Below are 25,709 nucleotides of genomic sequence, written 5' to 3' on the forward strand. Positions count from 1 at the left end.
TCCTTTGACCCATATAGTTCAGGGCCCTGGGGGAGTTTTGCATCGGAGCCAACAATCTTCAAGTAATTTGGGATCCATGACATGTATGAGATATCTTGGTGGTGCCTGTTGTGCCACTTAAATATTTTTGTAATTAGCGTTAGAGCCCTATTTGTGATCATTTTGATTGGATATTATACCTTTTTTCATTGCTATGCCAACTTAGTTTATTGTGGAATTCATTTCTAACCATTCCTTATAGTTACCAAATGTTTTGGCTGTGCCTGGACTGTTGTTGTGTAATATTTTGGCTTTTCTTTATATGATCTATGTTTTGTTGTGAAGCCATTTAGTACGTTTGAATAGCCTATAATTTGTCAGCACTTTGGTTATTACTATTTATATTGATATGGGTATAATTTTTTTCTGGTATTTCATTTGGTTGATATGAAGGAGACACAACAGCAGTGGTCATTACTGAGATTAAAGAGTAGCTGTCATTTTAATTTTTATTTCATTTGTCGCGGGCGGAGGAGGGGACGCCGCGCTCTTCCACTGCTCGGGTCTGGCTGCCGCTGCTGCTGCGGCCTCTGCTGCTCGGTGGCTCGAGCGATGGGCCGGATCCCGGGGACTCGAGCGGCGCTCCTCGCCCGTGAGTGAAAAGGGGATTGGTTTTGGGGGATTTATTGTCCGTGACGCCACCCACGGTTGTGGTGATTGTGTGGATACCACCGCTGCTCTGTATGGGGATCCCAGGAGTGATGGTATGGAGCAGCTAGATGTTGGCCCTCCCCTCCGTGGGTAGGGGGTTGGTGGTCCCGGGGCCCGATGATGGAGAGTTAGGATGGTTGACAGGCGGGTTATGGGGCCTGTTGAGGTGCAGGGGCGCAGGGGCAGCGCTGTGCCGCACGGCACGGAGGTACTCACTCAGCCCAAGGATGATGACACAGTTCACGGTAAACAAGCGGCTGGTTGGACGGCTCCCTCGGACGGCTGCGGTGTTGATGTTCCCTGCAAGTTAGCGGTGACTGTCTCTTTACTGCACCTAAATACGGTTGTTGGTAGCGATGGATTCCCACCGGTAACCCGCTCCCCAGCTTGGATATGAGCCGGAGGAGACCCTCTTTTGCCCGCAGGCGCTGGCCCTGAGAAACTGGTGCCTTGGCGGTGGCGGTGTCTCTCCAATATGGTTGGACGGTTGCCTTCAATCGGGACTTTGGCTGTTGGGAGACCCAGGAGGTCCCCTTCACTGACGGATTTGGCAAATTCACGGCGACTCCTAGCCTTGCCGGGATCCGAAAGGCCCCTGCCAATGGTGCTGGCTTCTCTTCGTATACCGCTCCGGTACCGCCGGGCCACCAACCGGCCACGGTCCTTTCGGCAACCTCCGATCAGCCCTCTCCTGCAGACGGTCACCACCGTCTGCCAACCTTGCTGTCTCAGCCCGGGGACACACCCGGACCAACTTCAGGTTCTGTTGCTGTCACCTTCTCTTCCACTTTTACTCCTCTCTAGCTCCTCTATCACTTCACTCTAACCTCAACTTCAGCTCCAACTCATCTGCCTGGTTTTCCCGCCTCCAGGACTGTGAACTCCTCGGTGGGCGGAGCCAACCGCCTGGCCCACCCCCTGGTGTGGACATCAGCCCCTGGAGGAAGGCAACAAGGGTTTTGTGTTCTGACCTTGGTGTTCCTGCAGGGAATGTGGGGTGTGTGGTGGTGTCATGACCTGTGACCCCTGGCTTGCCCAGGGCATCACATTCCCCCTTAGCAAAACGCAGACCGTCCTCGGGCTGCCCGTCCAACACCGGTTTTATTTTTCTGAAAAAGATAAGAAAAACAAGACATACAAGTATAGAAACATCATCCCACAGCAGGAGGCACTTTGCTTAAACGTTACGGTAACATTTCAACGGTTGCTGCTGCCGCTCTCTCCCACCCAAGTAACCTGGCCCTGATGCTGCCTCTAAGAAACAGGCAGCACCCCTTGACCCCAGTCCTGAACCAAATTACCCGAGCGGGATCTGTCCTTCCCCTCCAGAGGGTAGCCACCGGTTCCGGTGGTGGCTGGGCCCCAGCCTGCTCCACTGCGGGCCCTCCCTCCAACCTGCCTCTCCGGAAGCGGTAATGGTAGCTGCAACAAACATTATTTTATTTACATGCCACTAACGTTTGTGGGTGCCCTGCAAGTTCTCGGGCCTGTTCATAGAGAGTTCCCTATGCATAAAATGTGGATGGTCCCCACGGGGACAACGGTGCCGGCAACGGCCGGTTCAATCACGGTGCTGACAATCAGGTTACTGTTCGGTAATCATTTACTTTCATTTTCAACTTGCAAACTTAAAACTTTCAACACACAGGTGGTCCCCACGGGGACTGTGCAACGGTGTTCCGCTGACCTTGAGGCGGCTACCACCGCAGGGGGTCGGCCCACTCAGGGACCGAACGGTACATGGGGTTCTCCCTCCATCGGCAGTTCAACCCCGAACCACTGACAGCCGTTAGGAACGGCAGCGGAGGCGGCACACTTGGGACCTCTTCTTCCATCAACGACATTCTCTCCGGACCCCCGGCCGCGGCACAGATGTCCGTCTCCCACTCAATCAGGGCTGGTTCTGGGGTTTGGGTGGACTGATCGCGACGCGGCACGGCCGCAGCGGCCCCTTGCTCACGGGCCCCCACAACGGCAACCATTCTGCGCATCTCCGCCTTCCAATCCATCAACTGCTGCAGGCTCTGCGCCCTCACCTTCAAGCAGAACTGACCCAATTCCCGCTCCAGCCACTCAGCGGTCCCGGCGGGGAGCTCACCCGGGACGCAATCTTCGAAGGCTACTCCTCCTCTTTTTCCCCAGAGCTTGGATGCCCCGGTAGCGGGTATTCCCGCACTCCAATTCGAGGACGCCGCCATTCCTCCATCCGTGTCCCCCTTAGCCTTTTTCCGGCTCCACCTCTATCTGGGCGGGGTTTTGGCCTTCGCGCCTCCACTACTCGAGAAGACGCTCGAGCGGGGACTTTTCGCGCCAAAGATGGTGCCGGACACCTCCGGCGGTAACAAGGCGCACCTCTACCAGACGGCAGAGCGGTAAGATCCTGTTCGTGACGCCAAGTTGTCGCGGGCGGAGGAGGGGACGCCGCGCTCTCCCACTGCTCGGGTCCGGCTGCCGCTGCTGCTGCGGCCTCTGCTGCTCGGTGGCTCGAGCGATGGGCCGGATCCCGGGGACTCGAGCGGCGCTCCTCGCCCGTGAGTGAAAAGGGGATTGGTTTTGGGGGATTTATTGTCAGTGACGCCACCCACGGTTTTGGTGATTGTGTGGACACCACCGCTGCTCTGTATGGGGATCCCGGGAGTGATGGTATGGAGCAGCTAGATGTTGGCCCTCCCCTCCATGGGTAGGGGGTTGGTGGTCCCGGGGCCCGATGATGGAGAGTTAGGATGGTTGACAGGCGGGTTATGGGGCCTGTTGAGGTGCAGGGGCGCAGGGGCAGCGCTGTGCCGCACGGCACGGAGGTACTCACTCAGCCCAAGGATGATGAGACAGTTCACGGTAAACAAGCGGCTGGTTGGACGGCTCCCTCGGACGGCTGCGGTGTTGATGTTCCCTGCAAGTTAGCGGTGACTGTCTCTTTACTGCACCTAAATACGGTTGTTGGTAGCGATGGATTCCCACCGGTAACCCGCTCCCCAGCTTGGATATGAGCCGGAGGAGCCCCTCTTTTGCCCGCAGGCGCTGGCCCTGAGAAACTGGTGCCTTGGCGGTGGCGGTGTCTCTCCAATATGGTTGAACGGTTGCCTTCAATCGGGACTTTGGCTGTTGGGAGACCCAGGAGGTCCCCTTCACTGACGGATTTGGCAAATCCACGGCGACTCTTAGCCTTGCCGGGATCCGAAAGGCCCCTGCCAATGGTGCTGGCTTCTCTTCGTATACCGTTCCGGTACCGCCGGGCCACCACCCGTCCACAGTCCTTTCGGCAACCTCCAATCAGCCTCTCCTGCAGACGGTCACCACCGTCTGCCAACCTTGCTGTCTCAGCCCAGGGCACACACCCGGACCAACTTCAGGTTCTGTTGCTGTCACCTTCTCTTCCACTTTTACTCCTCTCTAGCTCCTCTACCACTTCACTCTAACCTCAACTTCAGCTCCAACTCATCTGCCTGGTTTTCCCGCCTCCAGGACTGTGAACTCCTCGGTGGGCAGAGCCAACCGCCTGGCCCACCCCCTGGTGTGGACATCAGCCCCTGGATGAAGGCAACAAGGGTTTTGTGTTCTGACCTTGGTGTTCCTGCAGGGAATGTGGGGTGTGTGGTGGTGTCATGACCTGTGACCCCTGGCTTGCACACACATATACAATAGCACAGTGAAAATGAACAACTCAATTCATGAGTAAAATCTATATTCACTGAAAACAGATCTTTCCACTACTAAGGTAGAAGATGACAGTCGGTGCTTTTCAAATTCTATGGAGGGAAGAGTAGCTACAGGCAGACATAGACATTTTGCTGCAAGTTCTCCTGAAAGTTATCCCATGACAGTCACAGTTCTCCATAGAACATTATGAGCACCTATTATAATCTCCTAAGGAATGTGAAGAACAGTATTCATTGAAGATACATTTTACTCGTAAACTGAGAATTTGAGAATGAATGATCAGTCCAGGAGGTGTCACGCAGTAACTACCGGGGTTCTTCCAGGTTCTTCCAGGTATAAGGGAACTCCAAACACACAGGGTACATAGGGAACATGATACAACGATGAGCCCTGGTGCTAGGTTGATGGAAATGGAGTCACCTCCTGCCTCTCACCTGAGGCAGATACCTGCACTCCTTAACATCCCTATACAAGTTTTTCCCCCATTGCCATCACATGCCTAGGCCCTTGCTTGCACTGAACTCACCCTGGCTAGTTAGAAGGCTGTCGAAAGCATTAGTCTAACCAATAATATCATACAAGGGAAGAGAGGCATACAGGGGAAAATAGACACAAAAGGAAAACACTCCAAGATCCTCAAATACAGCTAAATACCACAACTGTAACTGTCATGACTCCTCAGCTTCTTCCAGAGACTAGCTCCTTCCAAATTGGTCAAAACAAGAATGAAGATTCTAAACCCAGCGTCAGATAGTAAGACATGTGACCTTTTATGGGGAAGAGGAGTGGTAACAAAAGAGCTGCAGTTGGGATTAAGTTTACAAAGGACAGCCAGATAGGAAAGAGTCCCTAACCTTTACAAGCACTAAAAGAAAGTAGATTTCACTCAAATACAAGTAGTGGATCTGTGAGCAATGAGGCGTTGTGACCTTCTGATCCCAAACTCTATAGAGGTCTCCTAAGAGCGGGACACATTCATGCCAGGAGGAGACAGAAACAGAGTTCTTTAATAAGATATATTACATTTCTTATCTTACATATATTGATTTATAGAAATAAAATGACGGTTACTCTTTAAGCTTGGCTGAACCAGACGATTTGGATGATATGGTCCATTCTTTAAACAGGGTAAACCAAAGATTATGATTTCTTGATCACTCAACACTGAGTCATTAATGATAATTTAACGACACAATCGTAAGGAGCATGGGGAGACTTACCTTTCCAAAACTCCCTTTCCCAATAGCTCGTAATATTTGGAAGTGGTCAAAATTAACTGAAAAAGAAAAGAAAAAAGAAAGTTCGGGTGAAAGACAGTTACTGTTTGTTTCTAGGTAAGACCTTACATATAAATATCACAAGAAAAAGAGTAAGGACTATATTAAAGGGGTTGTCCCCTACTTTTACATTGATAGCCTATCCTTAGGATAGGGAATCAACGTCTGATTGCCCAGGGTCTGACACCCCGCACTCCCGCTAATGAGCTTTTTTTGGTGCCGCTGCCGGCAGCAGGTGGCCGGAAATGCTCAGTTTTGGAGCTGCCCCGTATTCTGATACCGGACGAGTACTGCAAATCCGCCTCCCGTTGATTTGAATGGGCACCGAGAAGAGCTGAAGCACATTTGATGATGTCGCATTACAGTCGCCAAACCACTGCAGCCAGTCTGAGGCCTGGATATGGAAATATCATTGCTTATTGGCCCAATGCTGACCACTAGGGTATTATTACCTTGAGGCCATCTCTGGCACTTTTAAAGGGACGCTGTCACGTCTCTGTGAGACGACCTTCATTTTATAGACAATCATCTTGGCTATCTCATATATAAATTTGACCTGCAACTATTTAGCATATGATTAGTTATGCAGATTCTTATCATGTCACTGCATTGTTACTGTTTTGCTGATAAAAATAATCTAAATTTTAATTTCTATTATTTTGCTAGTATTTTGTAAATAAACCTATGGCTTTCAGCACTGCCTGAACCCTTCTGGGCTCTCTATTAGATTTAAGAATGTCTCAATTGAAATCTGATCCCAGGTCTCTTCTACACGTTCCCAATGTTGGTGTATACTGGTTGCCTCACTTGGGTATGTATACAGCTGTTTCTTCAACGCTACCCACAAATTGTCTATTGGGTTGGGGTCTGGGGACTGTAGGAACAATCCAGCATGTCTACTTCATTGTCATTGAACCATTTCTTCTCCAGTCTCGCTGTATGCTTCTGGTCGTTGTCCTGCTGGAACACTATATCGTCCTTCTCATACCCATAGTACTCGAGTGTACGAAGTAACTAATTTTGTAGGACACTCACACATAGCTCAACAATGAGACCACTATCGATCCTGGTCAAGTATCCAACACCTTTGGCTGTAAAATAACCCATATCACCGGGCTTCCTCCACTGAACTTGACAGTTCCTTCAATTTCTCGATCCGTTAGCCCCTTTTTCTCTTGTTTCTTCCAGACCCATTTTCTTCCATCAGAGCCTCGTCTATTGATTTTCATCTCATCGCTCCAAATCACCCATTAACAATCATCTAAAGTCCACTTTTCATGATGATACTGAAGTCAAGGCTTATTCAACATTTTTCTGGCCACCATTCCAGACTTGTGTAACGTGTGTCGCACGGTGATTGCATGGACATCTGTGATCTTACTATTATGAAGCATATGAGCCATCTCCACTGCCGTGTTTGTTGCACCAGAACTGATAGACCTTGTGATGAACTGACCTGTTGACGCCAATATTTTGCCTAGATGTCCACCTACTGGCTTTGGAATGGATCAACAGACTTCATTCCGTATTCTTCCAGCTGACATGGCCTCACATGATGCAGTTTGGCAATTTTCTTGGCAGAGAGACCGCTATCGATGAGCTGGATGATGATGTTTCTCTTTTCTTGGGAAATCTTCTTCATAGCTGCTCCTCAATCTGAACCAGTGACCTTTCACTTGGGAATCAACCTAATAACACATTGAGCTATTAGGAAATGTGAGAACAGGTTGTGATTTGTAGTTTACAGAAAGAAAAAGATTTTTCTACCACCAGGAGCAAAACAGTAACAATGCAGTGACCTGACAAGAATCTGCATAACTAATCATATGCTAAATAGCTGCAAGTCAAATTTATGTATTAGATAGCCAAGATGATTGTCTATAAAATGAAGGTTGTCTCACGCTCAAAGCTGTAGTGGATGGAGAGATATGGAGCCTGAAAGTCAAAAGTTTAAAACATTGTTACCCTTTTGCTTGTCAGTTAGAACTTTATGTATTTATTCAAACCTTTAGGCGGGCTTTGCACGTTGCAACATCGGTAACAATGTGTTACCGATGCTGCAGCGATAGTCCCGCCCCCGTCGCACGTTCGATATATAGTGAAAGCTGCCGTAGCGATTATTATCGCTACGGCAGCTTTACACGCACATACCTGCCGTGCGACGTCCCTCTGGCCGGCGACCCGCCTCCTTCCTTAGGGGGCGGGTCGTGCGGCGTCACAGTGACGTCACACGGCAGGCGGCCAATTGAAGTGGAGGGGCGGAGATGAGCAGGATGTAAACATCCCGCCCACCTCCGTCCTTCTCATTGCAGCCGGGAGGCAGGTAAGGTGAAGTTCCTCGCTCCTGCGGCTTCACACACAGCGATGTGTGCGGCCGCAGGAACGAGGAACTACATCGTACCTGTCGCTCCCCCGGCATTATGGAAATGTCGGAGGCTGCAGCGATGATACGATGACGACGATTTTGCGCTCGTTCATCGTATCATCTAGGATTTACACACTACGACATCGCAAGTGACGCCGGATGTGCGTCACTTTCGATTTGACCCCACCGACATCGCACCTGCGATGTCGTAGTGTGCAAAGCCCGCCTAAGTCTGTAATATGGATGTCTTAAAAATCCAAAGTGATTCTGTGCGTTTCTGCCTGGATAGTCTGTTTGGAACTGACGGTGGCATCTGTTCAATAAATGAATAATGAGGCATCACAATAGTGAACATGTGCAAAGTGACGAGTGAGTACACCTGCAATGATGGGAATGATTTTCTCTGTGTAAATTTGTATCGGCTGCTGCAGACTTTATTAAGTTACTTGTACAGTATTATGTCATAATATAAATGATTAATCAGTGTGATTGTCGCCTTTTAACAGTTATAACCAATGTTTAGTCAGGAAAAAATGAAAAGAATGTCTTTACCTGGAGGAATACACTTCATTAGGATGCAACTGAGTGTTATATTAACAGGGTTTCCGTCCATCTTTTGCAATTTATTTGAAAAGAGGAAAAAGTAGTTTACTGACCTCAGTGTGTCCAGCACTGCTATACCTAGTATTTATTATGGGCTGCAGCGCTAACACCACGTCAACAGAGCTGCAGACAGTCACTGAGATCAGTAGCTCTGCCCAAGTTGATGGTGTCACAATGACTTTGGGATAACAGGAAACTGGGGCTCCTAACCTGTCTCTCAGGCTAGGGGATCATACGTTTTCTCTAATCTCAAGGATACTCCTGATGGTGGAGAGGCTTGAGTCTCCTTCCTGTCCCTACTACTGATCAGTCCTGATCTAATTCATCATCTCCTTCAAGGGACAGAGGAGTGTGCTGAAACCACAGATAAAGAGAGACAAGAGAAGAACTGATATTCTGTCACGCAGCACTTACACAAAAAAGTAAAGCAATAAGAGATTCAGGAGGAAAAACAAGAGTAGCACGGAACCTACAAAACAGCAGTGATAAACTTTACAACCACTTCAAGCAATAGGTATAACTTAAGTACAACGTTCACCACAGAGTATGGGACATTACTCTTCCCATACCAACATAGAATAAACTATAGCTGACAGGGGTAGAAGGATTCCACCATCATAAATAGGAGAGGAGCAGATGTGATAGGTCTCCCCACAACATCTATTTAAAGGAGCAAGCAGACTAGCATAGATTAACTCTTGCTAGCCTGCCTTTGAATCAGCACACAGCAGATCGGCACCTGAGTCAGCCTGTGTTGATCCCAGATACCTGAGAAACCATCAGGCAGAGTGTCAGAATCTGTAATCTGAACAAAGCGCAATGCTGCCATAACATTTGGCGAAGTTTGTGCAAAACTCCACGTTTATGTTTTTGGTGCGTTTTGGTAAATTCTGATTTTGATGCATGTTTTGTGAAAAATAGTGATGGGTGGACCGGACTGTAAAGTTCAACCCCTGCGGGTTCAAAGGCACCCAGATCGGGCACTCACAAATAAAAAACTCTAAAGTAAAAATAAATTTAAAAAATAACAAATATATCGCGCTATACTTACCTCTCCAACGCAGCTGGAACTGATCCTGCAGCCACTCATTCCTCTTCCTGGGCTGCTCATTAGGCTCATGCATATTCACTGTTTCCTCCGCTCACCAGTGTCAATGATTGGTTGCAGTCAGACATCGCACCCAGCCTGTGTGACAGCCTGTTTGAAGCTCCCAATCACAATCCCGGTCTGCGGGTCTATAGCGTACAGTAAAAATAAATAATATGATCTCCCAATATTATGATACCCAGCACAGATAAAGCCTACGGCTACAGGCTGCAGATGCCAACCGTGCTCTTATCTTGGCTGTGTATCAAAGTAAGAGCATGCGGGGTTTTTTTTCTTAAATTATTTAAATAAATAATTAAGAAAAATAGTGTGCGGTGCCCCCTAATTTTGATACCCTGCCATAAGAAAGCCCTCGTGTGGATTATGTTGGACCTGCAGGGGTGCTTTGGGGGTTATTAAAGTGGTGAAAGAGGTTGTTTGTTTGTCTTTTATTCCAAATAAAGGATTTTTTCAGTGCTTGTGATTATTTCCTTTCACTTACAGATTAGTAATGGGGGGTTCTCATAGATGCTTACCCGTCACTAATCCAGGGCTTAGTGACAGCTGTGAGCTGCCATTAACCCCTTATTGTCCTATTTGCCACTGCACCAGGGCAATCAGGAAGAGCCAGGTAAAGTTCCGGGATTGTCGCATCTAATAGAATTGACAATCCTGTGCGGCTGTAGGCTGTTATTTTTAGGTTGGGGACTCTTAATAACCATGGGCCTCCTCAGCCTGAGAATAGCAGCCCCCAGCTGTTTGGCTTTATCTTGGCTGTTTATCAAGATTGGGGGGACCGCACACCGTTTTTTAAAAACTATTTATTTAAATAATTAAAAAAAAAAAAAAGCCGCATGCGGTTCTTGCTATTTTCATACACAGCTAAGAGAAGGGCACAGCTGGGGGCTGCGGCCTATAACCGTATGTTTTATCTGTGCTGGGTATCATAATAAGGGGGGACCTTACACCAATTTTTTTATTTATGTGTTTATTTTACTGTACGCTATAGAAACGCAGACCAGGTCTGTGACTAGAAGCATCAGACAGGCTGTCACTCAGTGTGGGGGCGCGTCTGACTGCAGCCAATCACAGACGCCAGTTGGCCGGGAAAGCAATGCCTATTCAATGAAGGTAATGGGTGGCCCAGGAAGTGAATGAGCGGTGGGAGCAGTGTGAATCGGTAAGTATGAAGCACTTGCTCCTACTCCTTAGCACTGGATTCTGGTCCCCATAGATTGCATGGGGATCAGCATCCGGCCAGTTACCAGGATCAATCCCCCGCCGACCCTGAGTCAGCGAGGAATTGATTTGTGAGTACTCCCATCATTACTGAGAGAAGCAGGGATAAAACACAAAATGATAAAACATGCTACGGTTTATTTGTCAAACGTTTGTGACATATAAACTGCAGACAAAAAAAACTGCAACATGCGCACAGCAAATCTGAATTCTCATAGACTTTGCTGGGAAGTCAAAAGTGAAAACTTTCTGACACCAAAACTGCACCAAAAATGTGGCAAAATGCGGTAAAAAACGCAGGGTGTGCATGTAGCTTTTGGAAGAAATCGGACATGCTCATGGCCCTACAGAATAACATTGATCCGAGTGCAATCCGATGTTTTGCTAGATCGCACTCACACTGAAAATACGGTCATGTGCATGATGCTTTTAGGGTGTGGAAATAAAAGCAACACTCTCCTGAAGATCTAACAGTGCTGGTATATGTTATGTTGCTACATTTTCCATATTTTGATGTCTGATGCAATTGTTTAATGTGTATTAATGCCCCTCAATGCACTTGTGGGGGGGAAAGTGGAAGTATAAAGGCCCCGTTACACGCAACGACGTATCTAACGATATATCGTCGGGGTCACGGATTCTGTGACGCACATCCGGCATCCTTAGCGACGTCGTTGCGTGTGACACCAACGAACGGCCGTTAACTATCAAAAATACTCACCTTATCGTTGATCGTTGACAGGTCGTTCATTTTCAAAAAATCGTTGATTGTAGAGGATGCAGGTTGTTTGTCGTTCCTGAGGCAGCACATATCGCTGCGTGTGACACCTCGGGAACGACGAACTACAGCTTACCTGTGGCCGCCGGCAATGAGGAACGAAGGAGGTGGGTGGGATGTTACGGCCGCTCATCTCCGCCTCTCCGCTTCTATTGAGCGGCCGCTTAGTGACGCTGCTGTGACGCCGCACAAACCGCCCCCTTAGAAGGGAGGCGATTCGCCGGCAACAGCGACGTCGCTAGGCAGGTAAGTCCGTGTGACGGCTCAGAACGATTTTGTGCGCCACAGGCAGCGATTTGCCCATGACGCACAAACGACGGGGGCAGGTACACACTTCTAGCGATATCGCTAGCGATATCGCTGCATATGACGGGGCCTTAAGTGTAGGTGCAGGGCACAGAAGAGTTACAGTTAGCTATGCAGGGGCGTAAGATATCTGGAGTAAGAAGGAAGTTACTTGCTCGTTAGTGGACTCATTAACTAGTAGTGAAGTGAGGAGAGTGAAGCCAGTCACAGGGAGTGTGAGAGACTAGGCTGCATACTGGGTGTGAGGACAACGAGGAGATTACCTGAGACAGCAAGCCCTGTAACTGTACTGGATGAAGTGGCAATCTGGTCTGGATCATAATGAGACCAGAACATCCTGGATCCTTGGAAGTGGATCAGACAGGAGAGCTCAGCTGCAGTGGAGCCCAAGGGGGTATCCCTGAGACAACACAGATGACGTGGGGCTGAAGAGGCAACGTGTAGCCGTACCTGGGAGTCTTAAGGTCCAGTCACACTAAGCAACTTACCAGCGATCCCAACAACGATAGGGATCGCTGGTAAGTTGCTAGGAGGTTGCTGGTGAGATGTCACACTGCGACGCTCCAGCGATCCCACCAGCAACCTGACCTGGCAGGGATCGCTGGAGCGTCGCTACACGAGTTGCTGGTGAGCTCATGTGTCGCCCTGGGCAAGCCAGGGGACACAGGTCACACACCACCACACCCTACATCCCAGTTAGGAACACCACAGCTAACCAAAAATCCTTGTTGCCTTCCTCCAGGGGCTGATGTTCACACCAGGGGGTGGGCCAGGCGGTTGGCTCCGCCCACCGAGGAGTTCACAGCTCTGGAGGCAGGAAGTACCAGGCAGATTAGCCCAGGCAGGGATCGAGTAAAGTTGAGTTTAGGAGGAGGAAGTGAAAGGAGTAAACAAGAAGTTAAGCTAGGGAAGTGAAGTGGTAAAGGAGAAGTTGAAGGAAGGTGAAAGGTGACAGAAAGAAAGCCTGAAGAGAGTCCAGCTGTGTGCAGGACAGGTCAGCAAGGTTAGCAACGACGGTGACTGTCCAGAGGGGTGACTGTTCGGGAGTTCCTGGAAGGACCGCGAACGGGTAGTCACCCGGCGGTCTGGAGCAGCGTGCAAAGGACAGTCAGCACCAGGGCAGGGGCCTCTCGGACCCCGGCAAGGCTAGGAGTCGCCATAATTTGCCGAATCCGCCAGTGAAGGGGACGTAGATCCCCCAACAACCAAGTCCCGATTGAAGGCAACAGTCCAACCTTTAAGGAGGAACACCGCCACCGCCAAGGCACCAGTTCCTCAGGGCCAGCGTCTGCGGGAAAAGTAGAGCTCCTCCGGTCCAGCTTGAAGTCGGGGAGCGGGTTACCGGTGGGGACCCATCGCTACCAACTTAGAAACATCAGGTGCAGGTCAGAGGGACATCACCGTCACCTACTGGGAGAGCAAGTGCAGCCGTCCATGGGAACCGTCTTTCCAGCCGTGTGGTTTACCGTAAAACTGTGTCAACGTCTCAGGCTGAGTGAGTACCACAGTGCCGCAAGGCACAGCGCTGCCCCCGCGTCCCTGCGCCCACCAGGCCCTGCATCTCCCATCTCATCACCGGGCCCCGGGATTACCAACCCCTACCCACGGAGGGGCAACACAACACCTGGCTGCTCCGCATCACCATCCCCGGGATCCCCATATTGAGCAGCGGTGGTGAAATCACCACAACCGTGGGTGGCGTCACGGACAATAAACTATTCCCACACCCAACAACCCCCTTTCACTCACGGGCGAGGAGTGCCGCTCGAGAACCCCCGGGATCCGGCTCACAGCTCGAGCCACCACTGAGCAGCAGCCGCCGGACCCGAGCAGAAGGGGTGAGCGTAGTGTGCTGACACCCTCCTCCCCGCCCGCGACAACTTGGCGTCATGAACAGGATCTTACCGCTCTGCCGTCTGGTAGAGGTGCGGCAGAAAAATTTCAGAAGCCGCCATCTTTGGCGCGAAAAGTTCCCGCTCGAGTGTCTTCTCGAGTAGTAGAGGCGCGAAGGCCAAAACCCCGCCCCGAGAGAGGAGGGGCCAGAAAGAGCTAAGGGGGACGCAATGGCGGCTGGACGCATGTAGCTGCAGCTATAAAAGCAGGGACGCCAGGACTCTGCAGCGATATTGGGTTCCTGGAAGACCTCGTTATCAAGATGCAAAACCCTGCTCACAACGAGGAAGCCCCCGCGCCTGGCACGGCGACGTGGTTGAGGAACCGGACTGTCCCGCTGAGTAATCGTCTGCAGGCCCATATGCAACTCCTCCTGGAGGAGTGGGAGACCGACATGGCGGATGTGGTGGCTGCTATGTGGAGACGCGAGGCAGAAGAGGATTTGGAGGAGCGGGTAAGCGACCCACGCCCCTGCATTCCTGAGGGATCGGCCGTTGTAGCTGAGGGAACCGGCAGGCTTCCGCTCACCCTACCTCTCTCCCTGCTACCCGTAATAGCTGCTGCCGCCCCACCATTAGGCCCGCTACCTATCCAACCGGTAGCGATACCCTGCCCAACCGCTCCGGCGGACCAGCCGGCTGCAGACGTCCGGGACGTCCCTGAAGTATACCAGGGGGAACCGCTGGAACCGCGACCCCTTAACAGCATGGTGCCGGAAGTCCCAGTAGAGACTGTGACAGACCCTGAGCCCGGGACCGTGGCCTGGATGAGGGCCCGGGTGATTCAGTTCCACCAGCGTCAGCAGGAACAAATCCTCCAGATGATGGAGCAGTGGACCAGCGAAGTGGAGATGCTGACTACGACTGCCCCGAGGTACGGAGGGGGAATGGATGTAGTAGAACCGACTGGTGACCCACGTCCCTATGTCCTGCCTGGACCGGCCGCTGCAACTGAGGGGCCCGGCCTAGTCTCGGCCTATGCATCACCCTTGCCGCTACTTATGGGGCGCCTCAGTGCCAGCTCGCCTAATCCGCTGCTCCGTGCTACCGCAGAAGAGGCTGAAGTGTTGGATGCTGGAGGCCAGGAGGCTGCGGCAGCTGGCGGCAACCCGCCTGACGCAGGAACAAGAGATGACGACTCCTGCCCCAGCTCCGGGTCCGCTGTTGCGGTTGAAGGAGCAAGCGAGCGTTCCCACTATGTAGGAGCCCCAGTGGTCGTCCATGCCCCGTGTACCGGTGGAAATGGGTACCGGGTGCCCCTGTCACCGCAGGCATGTCAGTGCATGTTGGATATGCTGGTGGAGGGGGATGGAGCTGCGTTAGCTGCATATCCGGAGTAGGGCAGCGGATGTCCGCTGCAGCAGTCCCCGTTGGGACCACCACTGAGTTTAAGTGTTTGTTGTTTGAAAAGTTGAAAAATGATGAAAATAATTACCGAACAGTAACCAGATTATCTGAGTGATTTGCAACCGGCTGGAGCCGGCAACGTTGTCCCAGTGGGGACCGTTAAAAAGTTTTGCGTGGAGGACTTTCCATGGACAAGCCCGTGAACTTGCAGGGCAACCACAAACGTTAGTGGCTTGTAAATAAGTTGTTTACCGTTACCGTTTTCCGCAATGCCGCCTCCGGAGAGGCAGGTTGGAGGGAGGGCCCTGAGCAGAGCAGGCTGGGGCCCAGCCACCAAAGGAACCAGTGGCTACCCTCTGGAAGGAAAGGACAGATCCCGCTCGGGTACCATGTGCTGGACTGTGGGTCAAGGGGTGCTGCCTGGGCTTTAGGGGCAGCATCAGGGCCAGGTTGCTTGGGTGGGAGAGAGCGGAAACCGTAACCGTAAACCGTTTGCAACGTTAAAGAAATGTGCCTCCCGTTAAGGGAAGAGTTATTAAAAATGTACATATGTTATTTTACCATGTTATCTTTTACAGAAAAATAAAACCAGTGTTGGACGGCAGCCCGCGGACGGTCTGCATTTTGCTAAGGGGGAATGTGTCGCCCTGGGCAAGCCAGGGGACACAGGTCACATACCACCACACCCTACATCCCAGTTAGGAACACCACAGCTAACCAAAAATCCTTGTTGCCTTCCTCCAGGGGCTGATGTTCACACCAGGGGGTGGGCCAGGCGGTTGGCTCCACCCACCGAGGAGTTCACAGCTCTGGAGGCAGGAAGTACCAGGCAGATTAGCCCAGGCAGGGCTCGAGTAAAGTTGAGTTTAGGAGGAGGAAGTGAAAGGAGTAAACAAGAAGTTAAGCTAGGGAAGTGAAGTGGTAAAGGAGAAGTTGAAGGAAGGTGAAAGGTGACAGAAAGAAAGCCTGAAGAGAGTCCAGCTGTGTGCAGGACAGGTCAGCAAGGTCAGCAACGACGGTGACTGTCCAGTGGGGTGACTGTTCGGGAGTTCCTGGAAGGACCGCGGACGGGTAGTGACCCGGCGGTCTGGAGCAGCGTGCAAAGGACAGTCAGCACCAGGGCAGGGGCCTCTCGGACCCCGGCAAGGCTAGGAGTCGCCATAATTTGCCGAATCCGCCAGTGAAGGGGACGTAGATCCCCCAACAACCAAGTCCCGATTGAAGGCAACAATCCAACCTTTAAGGAGGAACACCGCCACCGCCAAGGCACCAGTTCCTCAGGGCCAGCGTCTGCGGGCAAAGTAGAGCTCCTCCGGTCCAGCTTGAAGCCGGGGAGCGGGTTACCGGTGGGGACCCATCGCTACCAACTTAGAAACATCAGGTGCAGGTCAGAGGGACATCACCGTCACCTACTGGGAGAGCAAGTGCAGCCGTCCATGGGAACCGTCTTTCCAGCCGTGTGGTTTATCGTAAAACTGTGTCAACGTCTCAGGCTGAGTGAGTACCACAGTGCCGCAAGGCACAGCGCTGTCCCCGCGTCCCTGCGCCCACCAGGCCCTGCATCTCCCATCTCATCACCGGGCCCCGGGATTACCAACCCCTACCCACGGAGGGGCAACACAACACCTGGCTGCTCCGCATCACCATCCCCGGGATCCCCATATTGAGCAGCGGTGGTGAAATCACCACAACCGTGGGTGGCGTCACGGACAATAAACTATTCCCACACCCAACAACCCCCTTTCACTCACGGGCGAGGAGTGCCGCTCGAGAACCCCCGGGATCCGGCTCACAGCTCGAGCCACCACTGAGCAGCAGCCGCCGGACCCGAGCAGAAGGGGTGAGCGTAGTGTGCTGACACCCTCCTCCCCGCCCGCGACACTCACCAGCAACCAGTGACCAGCCCCCAGCGCCGCGTGGAAGATGCTGCGCTTGGTAACTAAGGTAAATATCGGGTAACCAACCCGATATTTACCTTGGTTACCAGTGCACGGAGCTACACGTGCAGAGAACAGGGAGCAGCGCACACTGAGCGCTGGCTCCCTGCTCTCCTAGCTACAGCACACATCGGGTTAATTACCCGATATGTACTGCAGCTAAATGTGCACAGAGCAGGGAGCAGCGCACAATGCTTAGCGCTGGCTCCCTGCTCTCCTAGCTACAGCACACATCGGGTTAATTAACCCGATGTGTCCTGCAGCTACATGTGCACAGAGCAGGAGCTGGCACTGACAGTGAGAGCGGCGGAGGCTGGTATCAAAGGTAAATATCGGGTAACCAAGGACAGGGCTTCTTGGTTACCCGATGTTTACTGTGGTTACCAGCCTCCGCAGAAGCCGGCTCCTGCTGCGTGCACATTTAGTTGTTGCTGTCTCGCTGTCACACACAGCGATCTGTGCTGCACAGCGGGACAGCAACAACTAAAAAAGGGCCCAGGACATTCAGCAACAACCAACGACCTCACAGCAGGGGCCGGGTTGTTGCTGGATGTCACACACAGCAACATCACTAGCAACATCTCTGCTACGTCACAAAAGTTGTTCGTTAGCAGCGATGTTGCTAGCGATGTTGCTTAGTGTGACGGGGCCTTTAGTGAAGAAATACTGAACTAGCCGGGCTGCGGAATGAGTGCCACTTGGAAGTGGGCTGTGGTCAGTGAAGAACAGTTAATTGAAATGAAGTATTCAGAAGATGTGAACCGCAAGCTTTGTACCCGCTACCTACTGTATATTTGTTTCATCAGTTCCACCTTTAAAGTTCATTTTATTATTTTAAACTGGGTTGAATCCTTCCATGGTATTGCTTTACATCTGGGGTCCCTGAGTCATCTAGGGTATGTAGTACTCGAGTATAATGAAAGTCAATGGGGGACTCGACCATCTTTCCAGGAAAAATGCTAGAGTTCCCCATTGAATTCCATTATACTCTGGTGCTCGCGTCCATCTGAGTGGCTAACTGCTCATTACGAGTACCGAGCACCCGAGCATGATAGTGCTCATTCCTCATTATTTACGAGTACTGAGAACCGGAGCATGGTAGTGCTCGCTCATCACTAGTTACGAGTACCGAGCACCCGAGCATGGAAGTGCTCACTCATCACTAGTTACGAGTACCGAGCAGCAGAGCATGGTAGTGCTCACTCATCACTAGTTACGAGTACCGAGCAGCAGAGCATGGAAGTGCTCACTCATCACTAGTTACGAGTACCGAGCAGCAGAGCATGGTAGTGCTCACTCATCACTAGTTACAAGCACTGAGCACCCGAGCATGGTAGTGCTCACTCATCACCCGTTACGAGTACCGAGCATGGTAGTGCTCACTCATCACTAGTTATAAGTAGCGAGCACCCGTGCATGGTAGTGCTCACTCATCACTAGTTACGAGTACCGAGCACCCGAGCATGGTAGTGCTCACTCATCACTAGTTACAAGTACCGAGAACTAGAGCATGGTAGTGCTCACTCATCACTAGTTATGAACACTCGAGCATGGTAGTTCATCACTAGTTACAAGCACTGATCACATGAGCATGGTAGTGTTCGCTCATCACTAGTTATGAGTACTGAGCACTCGAGTATGGTAGTGCATGGTAGTGCCCGCTCATCACTAGCTATGATTACCGAGCACCCGAGTATGATAGTGCTCACTCATCAGTAGTTACGAGTAGCAAACACCTGAGCATGGTAGTGCTCGCTCATCACTAGTTACGGGTACCGAGCACCTGAGCATGGTAGTGCCCGTTCATCATTAGTTACAAGTACCAAGCACCTGAGCATGGTAGTGCTCGCATATCACTAGTTACTTACAAGTACTGAGCACCAGAGCATGGTAGTGCCCGCTCATCACTAGTTACGAATACTGAGCACCCGAGCATGGTAGTGTGCATTCATTGTTAGTTACAAGTACTGAGCACCAGAGCATGGTAGTGCCCACTCATCACTAGTTACGAATACTGAGCACCCGAGCATGGTAGTGTGCATTCATTGTTAGTTACAAGTACTGAGCACCAGAGCATGGTAGTGCCTGCTCATCACTAGTTACGAATACCGAGCACCTGAGCATGGTAGTGTGCATTCATCGTTAGTTACAAGTACTGAGTACCCGAGCATGGTAGTGCTCTCTCATCACTAGTACCTCTAAGTTAATGGAATGTTGGGGGGGGTTTCATAAAAAAAAGTTATATCTCTCAGAAAGAAGGATTTAAAGAGATCGGCCACCAAGTTTTTGCTACCCAACCTGAATCCATGTAACAGATACCCTTTAAAAATTAAAAAGCAGAGGAGTTAAAAAAGCAGCACAGAATTTAGAAATAAGAGAGAAATCAGTCATAAATGCACTTTAAGATTTAGAAATCATTAAAAGATTTTATAAACTGTATTAAAAAATGGTATCCGTAACCATCGCCTGTGGGCATCTTTGCCTTTCAGTTTGATCATTTTTCCTAAGTTTTCCTCAATGTATTCAATACTGATCACATCCGTCTATAACTGCGAATCCTGTTTGAAATGTTTGTAAATTGCATTTTATGGCTTGTGGGTCTTCACCCAGAGAATTTATGGTGAACTCATTTATTTTGTGTTTAGAAGCTCCATTGATTTGACCTGAGATGAACCGATAGGAGCTCCCTGGAAAGGAGGGGCAAACTCAACCGGTCCAGATAAAACTAGACTTATCTTCTACGTTTCCAGCTTAAATAAGCTGCAATCTTTTATTTGAAGAAGTTAAAGCTCAATTCCCACCAGGCACATCACAGTTTTAGCAAAGCAGAAGATTCTTAAGTATCCTTTCCCCTGTGCCCTCACCTCAGCTAGCACATTAACTCCAGTAACAGAATAGTACCAAATGTTAGGATTACATTAGAAGTTTCCTTCTTAAAAAGAAAGAAAAAAAAATCAATGTGCTACAATGAATAAATAAAACATGAGCACAATTGGTGACTGACACATAACTATGTACCATGGATTGCCAAGAGAGTCTACAAACCTTCCTTGCCTAGAGCCATTAAAGTATAATTCCCAGTGCCCGGCTGTTGCTTCATTCTTGCCTGTTCCTAATTGATATTCATTTGATTAGGCCTCATTCACATATCAGTTTTTCTCATGTGAGAAAGAAAAAAAAGTTTCTTCACCTTCTCCTATCTAACCGACCATGAAAATCAGACCAAAATCGGTATCCAAGTTGTTACGCTAGCAGATGTGGATCCACTGCAACACGGACCGGGCTTACCATGGAGGCTGTGACTAAGTGCCTACCAAGTTTCCACCAGAGCTTCTGATAGTTAGGATGGGCTTGGCTACTGGTAGACACCAGGTACCACTCCAGGGCAGTCCCCAATTACTGCAGCCGCTGACAGAACGATCAGGTACCCAGGTATGGAAGGAAGGCAGGACAGCGCAGGTAGTGGAGGCTGACAAGGCGGAGTACATTCAGGAGACAAGCTGGATGGTCAGTGACGGGAAACAGGCGGATTAGGTTTGGGTGCACGGATAGGCAGGATGGGTTTAGGAACTGGAGACAGTCAGGACAGGTACAAGTACAGGAGACAGACAGGAGATTTACAAGTACTGGAGACAGGCAGGACAGGTTTGTGAACATGGAGATTCAGGACCGCCTCAGGAACTAAGAGTACTGGAAGACAGCAGACTGGAATACTGACGGGATCAGACTAACCAGCAACCTAATTTCTCAGGTACCTCACTACACGGGAAGGTGCCTTAAATACCCATGCTTTCTAGCCATATGCTGGGAAATACTTTCTCAGTGTGCACGCTGCCCCTTTAAGAGGCGGGGAGCACAAGCACCCGCACCCTAAGGACGTTGCCATTAGACCTGCATGATGTGCGCAGGCGCTGGAGTGTGGGGACCACAGAAGGGACAAAGGAGCAAGCAGACCAGCCATGGTGGTATACTTGCGACATCCCTGCGAAGGACAGGAGGCGGGACAGTGCAGGGACACCGGCGTTACACAAGTTCTGCTCAATTTCTCACCAACCGATGGACTTGCATTGCTGATACTGATCCGACGTTATGTTATGAAGTTGCCAGCCCAATCCCCATACCCCAATCCGATAGAGAATATGTGGAGTGACATAAAAAATGCTGTTTCTGAGGCAAAACCTAATAATGCAAAAGAACTGTGGAATGTAGTCCAGTCAGCTTTGGCTGGGATATCTGTTCACAAGTTTCAGATGTTAGTTGACTCCATAACACACGGATATAAAGCAGTTCTCAGAAGTAAAGGTTATACAACTATATATTAGTTCACTAATAACAGAAAAGATAAGTCTGTAAAAACAATTTAGTGTATACTGTAAATATTTGAGCTTGTAAATGAAAATGCAGACACTGCTATTTATTGGGGAACAGCCAATTATTCAATTTTCTTTTTTTTTTAGTTTAAAAATTGATATTTTATTTATGTTTTCAATTGAATATGCAGTGAGTGATTCCAGCGCATCACAATTCAGAGGTTCATATAGAAAAAGTTATAAGTAACAGTTATAGAAGATACAATAATGAAAGCAAAAATAATGACAACCCTGCTCATAAGAGCTTACAATCTACAATGGGGTGAGGTGGGAGTGACATAAGGTACAGGTGCTTATTTACAACAAGCATCTCGACGAAATTTGGGATAGATAAAGGCTGCAAGAGTCGGTCATCAGACAATGTTTGAGATGCTTTTGGGTGCGGTGGAGTTTGAGGGAGAATAAATGTTCTGAGAAATAGTGGAGGGGATATCTTTGATTAGGGAAGGTGACAGACCATCCTAAAAAGATGTTTTTTAGAGAGTTTCTGGTGTTGTGGATCATCTTAGTTTTTTGGGGTAGAGCATTCCAGAGGATTGTTGCAGCTCGGGAGAAGTCTTGGAAGCGGGAGTGGAAGGTTCAGATTAGTGTGGATGTTAATGGAAAGTCATTTGTGGAGCGTAGAGAATGGGTAGGTTGCTAGACAGATAAGGGTGGAGACGTATCAGGGTGCTACAGAGTGGAGAGCTTTGTAGGTGAGAACAAGAACAATTTAAATTAGATCCTATGATGTATGGGAAGCCAGTGTAATGACTGGCATAGAGCGGAAGCGTCAAAATAACGATTAGCCAGGTAAGTGACCCTGCTGCAGCATTAAGGATGGACTAGTGTTGGGAATATCTAATTAGAGGGAGGCCAATTAATAAAGAATTACAGTAATCAAAGTGGGAATGGATCAGGGCCACAGTGAGGGTTTTTGTTGTTTTGATGGTGAGAAAGGGGCCGATTTTAGAGATGTTCTATTATTTTGCACATAACTACATGTAACATAGCTAGCATCTAATGTGTGGAGTGAACTGAGCTCCTGAGCCCCCTCCAGACTTGGTGCATCTAGCGCTAGCATACATGTACGTCATTTTGCGCTAAGGGGTTAATGACAATGGATTGTAAAGAAATGACAATTAATATTTTATATTTACTGTAAACATGTATTTTCACATTTACCGAACTGATCAGCTTTGCCATACAGACTGGGGTTGGATGAGCAGAGCTATTTCATTATTATTAGAGATCAAGCCTTTATTGTCAGGTCTCTTGCCCTAGTAGACGTCCAGATAAGAGATCATAGTAACACTTACCTCCCCTATCATACACTGGTTTCTTGGGTCGTACAGTATCGCTGCCTATGGAGACTATAATGAAGTTTTTGTTTTGTAAGGCTATTCCCATTCATTGGAGCTGCCATAAAGTAAATAACCTGCATAATGGAAGGAAATGTGTGTGTCTCTAATATGACCATCCCAGAAAATGTTGAAGACATAACAAATAAAAAAAAAAAAAGTACCGTAATTAAAACAAAAAATCTCATTTCTCTTGTAAAAACTTTCATCTAATTTTTAAAATTAAATACATGAGATATTCCTCTGTGAGAATCAAATCAATAAACCGAGGATTGAGATTGGAAAATATATTGTCAGATTCGTCTTATTTTTATATCTTTGCACATGTACAGGGTTTCAACTGTATATTATGAAGAAAAACTTTGTATAATCAATTATAAAGTTTAGGAGTAATATAGTTGCATGCAAAGTAAGTGCACCCTCCGGACGCCCTATATTTTGGTATTGATTTCTAATAAAGAATGGTCTAATTACTTTCTGTGTCACAATTATAGACAAACCAAACCTAATAATAGAAACTGTTGTATCCTTCATGTCTTTTACTGAAAACCTTTAGGGTGGCTTTACATGTTACGATATCAGTACCGATATCGCTAGCATGCGACCCGCCCCCATCATTTGTGCGAAACGGGCATATCGCGCACAAAATCCGGCACCCCCGTCACACGTACTTACCTGCATAGCGACGTCTCTGTGACCGGAGTACCACCTCCTTTATAAGGGGGCGGTCCGTTTGGCGTCACAGCGACGTCACTAAGCGGCCGCCCAATGAAAGCGGGGCGGAGATGAGTGGGACGAACATCCCGCCCATCTCCTTCCTTCCGCATTGTGGCCGGCGGCAGGTAAGGAGATGTTCCTCGTTCCTACGGGGGTCACACACAGCGATGTGCACTGCCGCATGAACGAGGAACACAACGACAAAGCGATAGTATCGATAATTGGGAGCGGACCCCCATGTCAACGAGGAGCGATTTTGGACGTTTTTACAACGATCCAAAATCGCTCCTTGGAGTCACATACTACGAGATCGCTACAGCGGCTGGATGTGCGTCACAAATTCCGTGACCCCAACGAGATCGCTGTAGCAAAATCGTAGCGTGTAAAGCCCGCTTTAGGAAACATTCACATTGCACACAGGAACCCCTATGTTAATGACTTCTCCAAGAGCTACATGGAAAAATGTGTTTCAATTAAGAAGATTGGATTGCAAATGTCGGTTTCAGAGGTCCTTTTCCAATAAATACAAAAAATACAAAAAAGTCCAAAGCCAGCTTACTGGTACTCCCCGATGTGTGGAATCCTATATATGGTCCGCAAGGAAATAGGGCAGGAACCAGCCTCGAAAATCAAATGTAGAAATGGTTGTCCAAAGACTCCAGCGGACCAATTCCAGGACTCAATATGATATATATTCTTAAAAAAAAATCTTTTTGCAAAGCAATTTTATTTGAATAGTTCCATTTTTTATTTTTTTTTTTTGCGCTTTTTGAAGCGTTTTTTGTTTTTTTTTGCAAACTTTTATGCTGATTATTTATAGGGTTCCCCCGAAACATCCTCTATGCTTATTAAAATGAATTTCTACATCCATTCTCATGTATTACTTATTGATATTTATAGGTAATGTTTACATATTTTCTTGCGATTTTTATTTTATTATATTTGTTTTCGATTTGTGCTATTTGACTACATGAAAAATTATTTAGTATTATAACTATTATTATCCTATATATATCAAGTAAATATTCAATTTATACTTCTTCGGAGGGATATGTCAACATAGGGTTAATTTGGGTGTCTCATGTTTGTTTTTACCCCACCCCCTCATTTCCTTTTTTAATGCTTGGCAAGGAGACTTTTATTTAGGGACCATGTAGAAGGCGCACATACGCCGAAACGCGTAATCCGAAAGACCATTACCCCTATCCGATATTTGTCTTGCCCCATGTGTGGATGTATTTTTAATGGAACTATTCAAATAAAATAGAAAGAATTTTTTTTTTAAGAATATCTACTGAGTGCTGGAATTTGTCCGCTGGAGTCTTTGGACAACGATTTCTACTTTTCCAATAAAGACACACAAAGCCTGATTACCGTATTTTTAATTTTTCAGACACATTGGATTATAAAACGCACCCCAGATTTACAGGAGGAAAATATCAAAAAATATTTTTTAATGTTAAAATGAAGGTCCGTCTTATAATCCTAGTGTGTCTTATAATTTCTCTCTGGGGGGAGCGGCTCAGGAGGGTCACAGGATTCAGGGTCGGTGATGCTGCGGGCTCGGAAGAGGGGGTGTCGTGGCTCAGGAGGGTCAGTGGACAGAGGGTCGGTGATACTGCGGACTCAGGGGTATTGTGGTAACAGGTGCCATTGATCTATCGGCGCACTGCATTCTTCATTGAACCGGAGGATGACGAGATAGATTGCAACAAAATGGCCACGGATGCGACTTGTACGCAGATTGCCATCCGTGGCCATTTTCTTGAAGTCCATCGCGTATTGCTGACAGTTGAATGGAACCCGCAGTTCAATGGAGCTCATCACCGCGACATCCCCGAGCCTGTACTATCGCCGACCCTCAGTCCTGTAACCCTCCTGAGACGCTCTACTGCAGTGACACCCCCTCCTCTGAGCCCTCAGTATCTTGAACCCTGCCTCCTGTGATTCCGCTCCACCACCGCCACCCCCGTAAGCCATATCTGGATTATAAGATGCAACTCCATTCCTCCCCCAGTTTTGGGGGGGTGAAGTGGGTCTTACAATCCAGAAAAGACAGTACTGTCAAATCTAGCTGAATGGCGTAAACCATGGCTTGAGAAAG

General features: G+C 48.8%; 1 protein-coding gene across 1 annotated transcript in view; it reads right to left on the minus strand.

Moving 5' to 3' along the window:
- STK32B (serine/threonine kinase 32B) overlaps positions 1–25,709 on the minus strand; it is a 404,500-nt gene that overhangs the window by 315,395 nt on the left and 63,396 nt on the right. Inside the window, exon 2 of the mRNA XM_075346883.1 lies at positions 5,568–5,623. Coding sequence (XP_075202998.1) covers positions 5,568–5,623 — 56 coding nt within the window. The remainder of the gene's footprint in view (positions 1–5,567; positions 5,624–25,709) is intronic.

This window comes from Anomaloglossus baeobatrachus, chromosome 1, assembly GCF_048569485.1.
Source record: "Anomaloglossus baeobatrachus isolate aAnoBae1 chromosome 1, aAnoBae1.hap1, whole genome shotgun sequence".
NCBI classification, from domain to species: Eukaryota; Metazoa; Chordata; class Amphibia; order Anura; family Aromobatidae; genus Anomaloglossus; species Anomaloglossus baeobatrachus.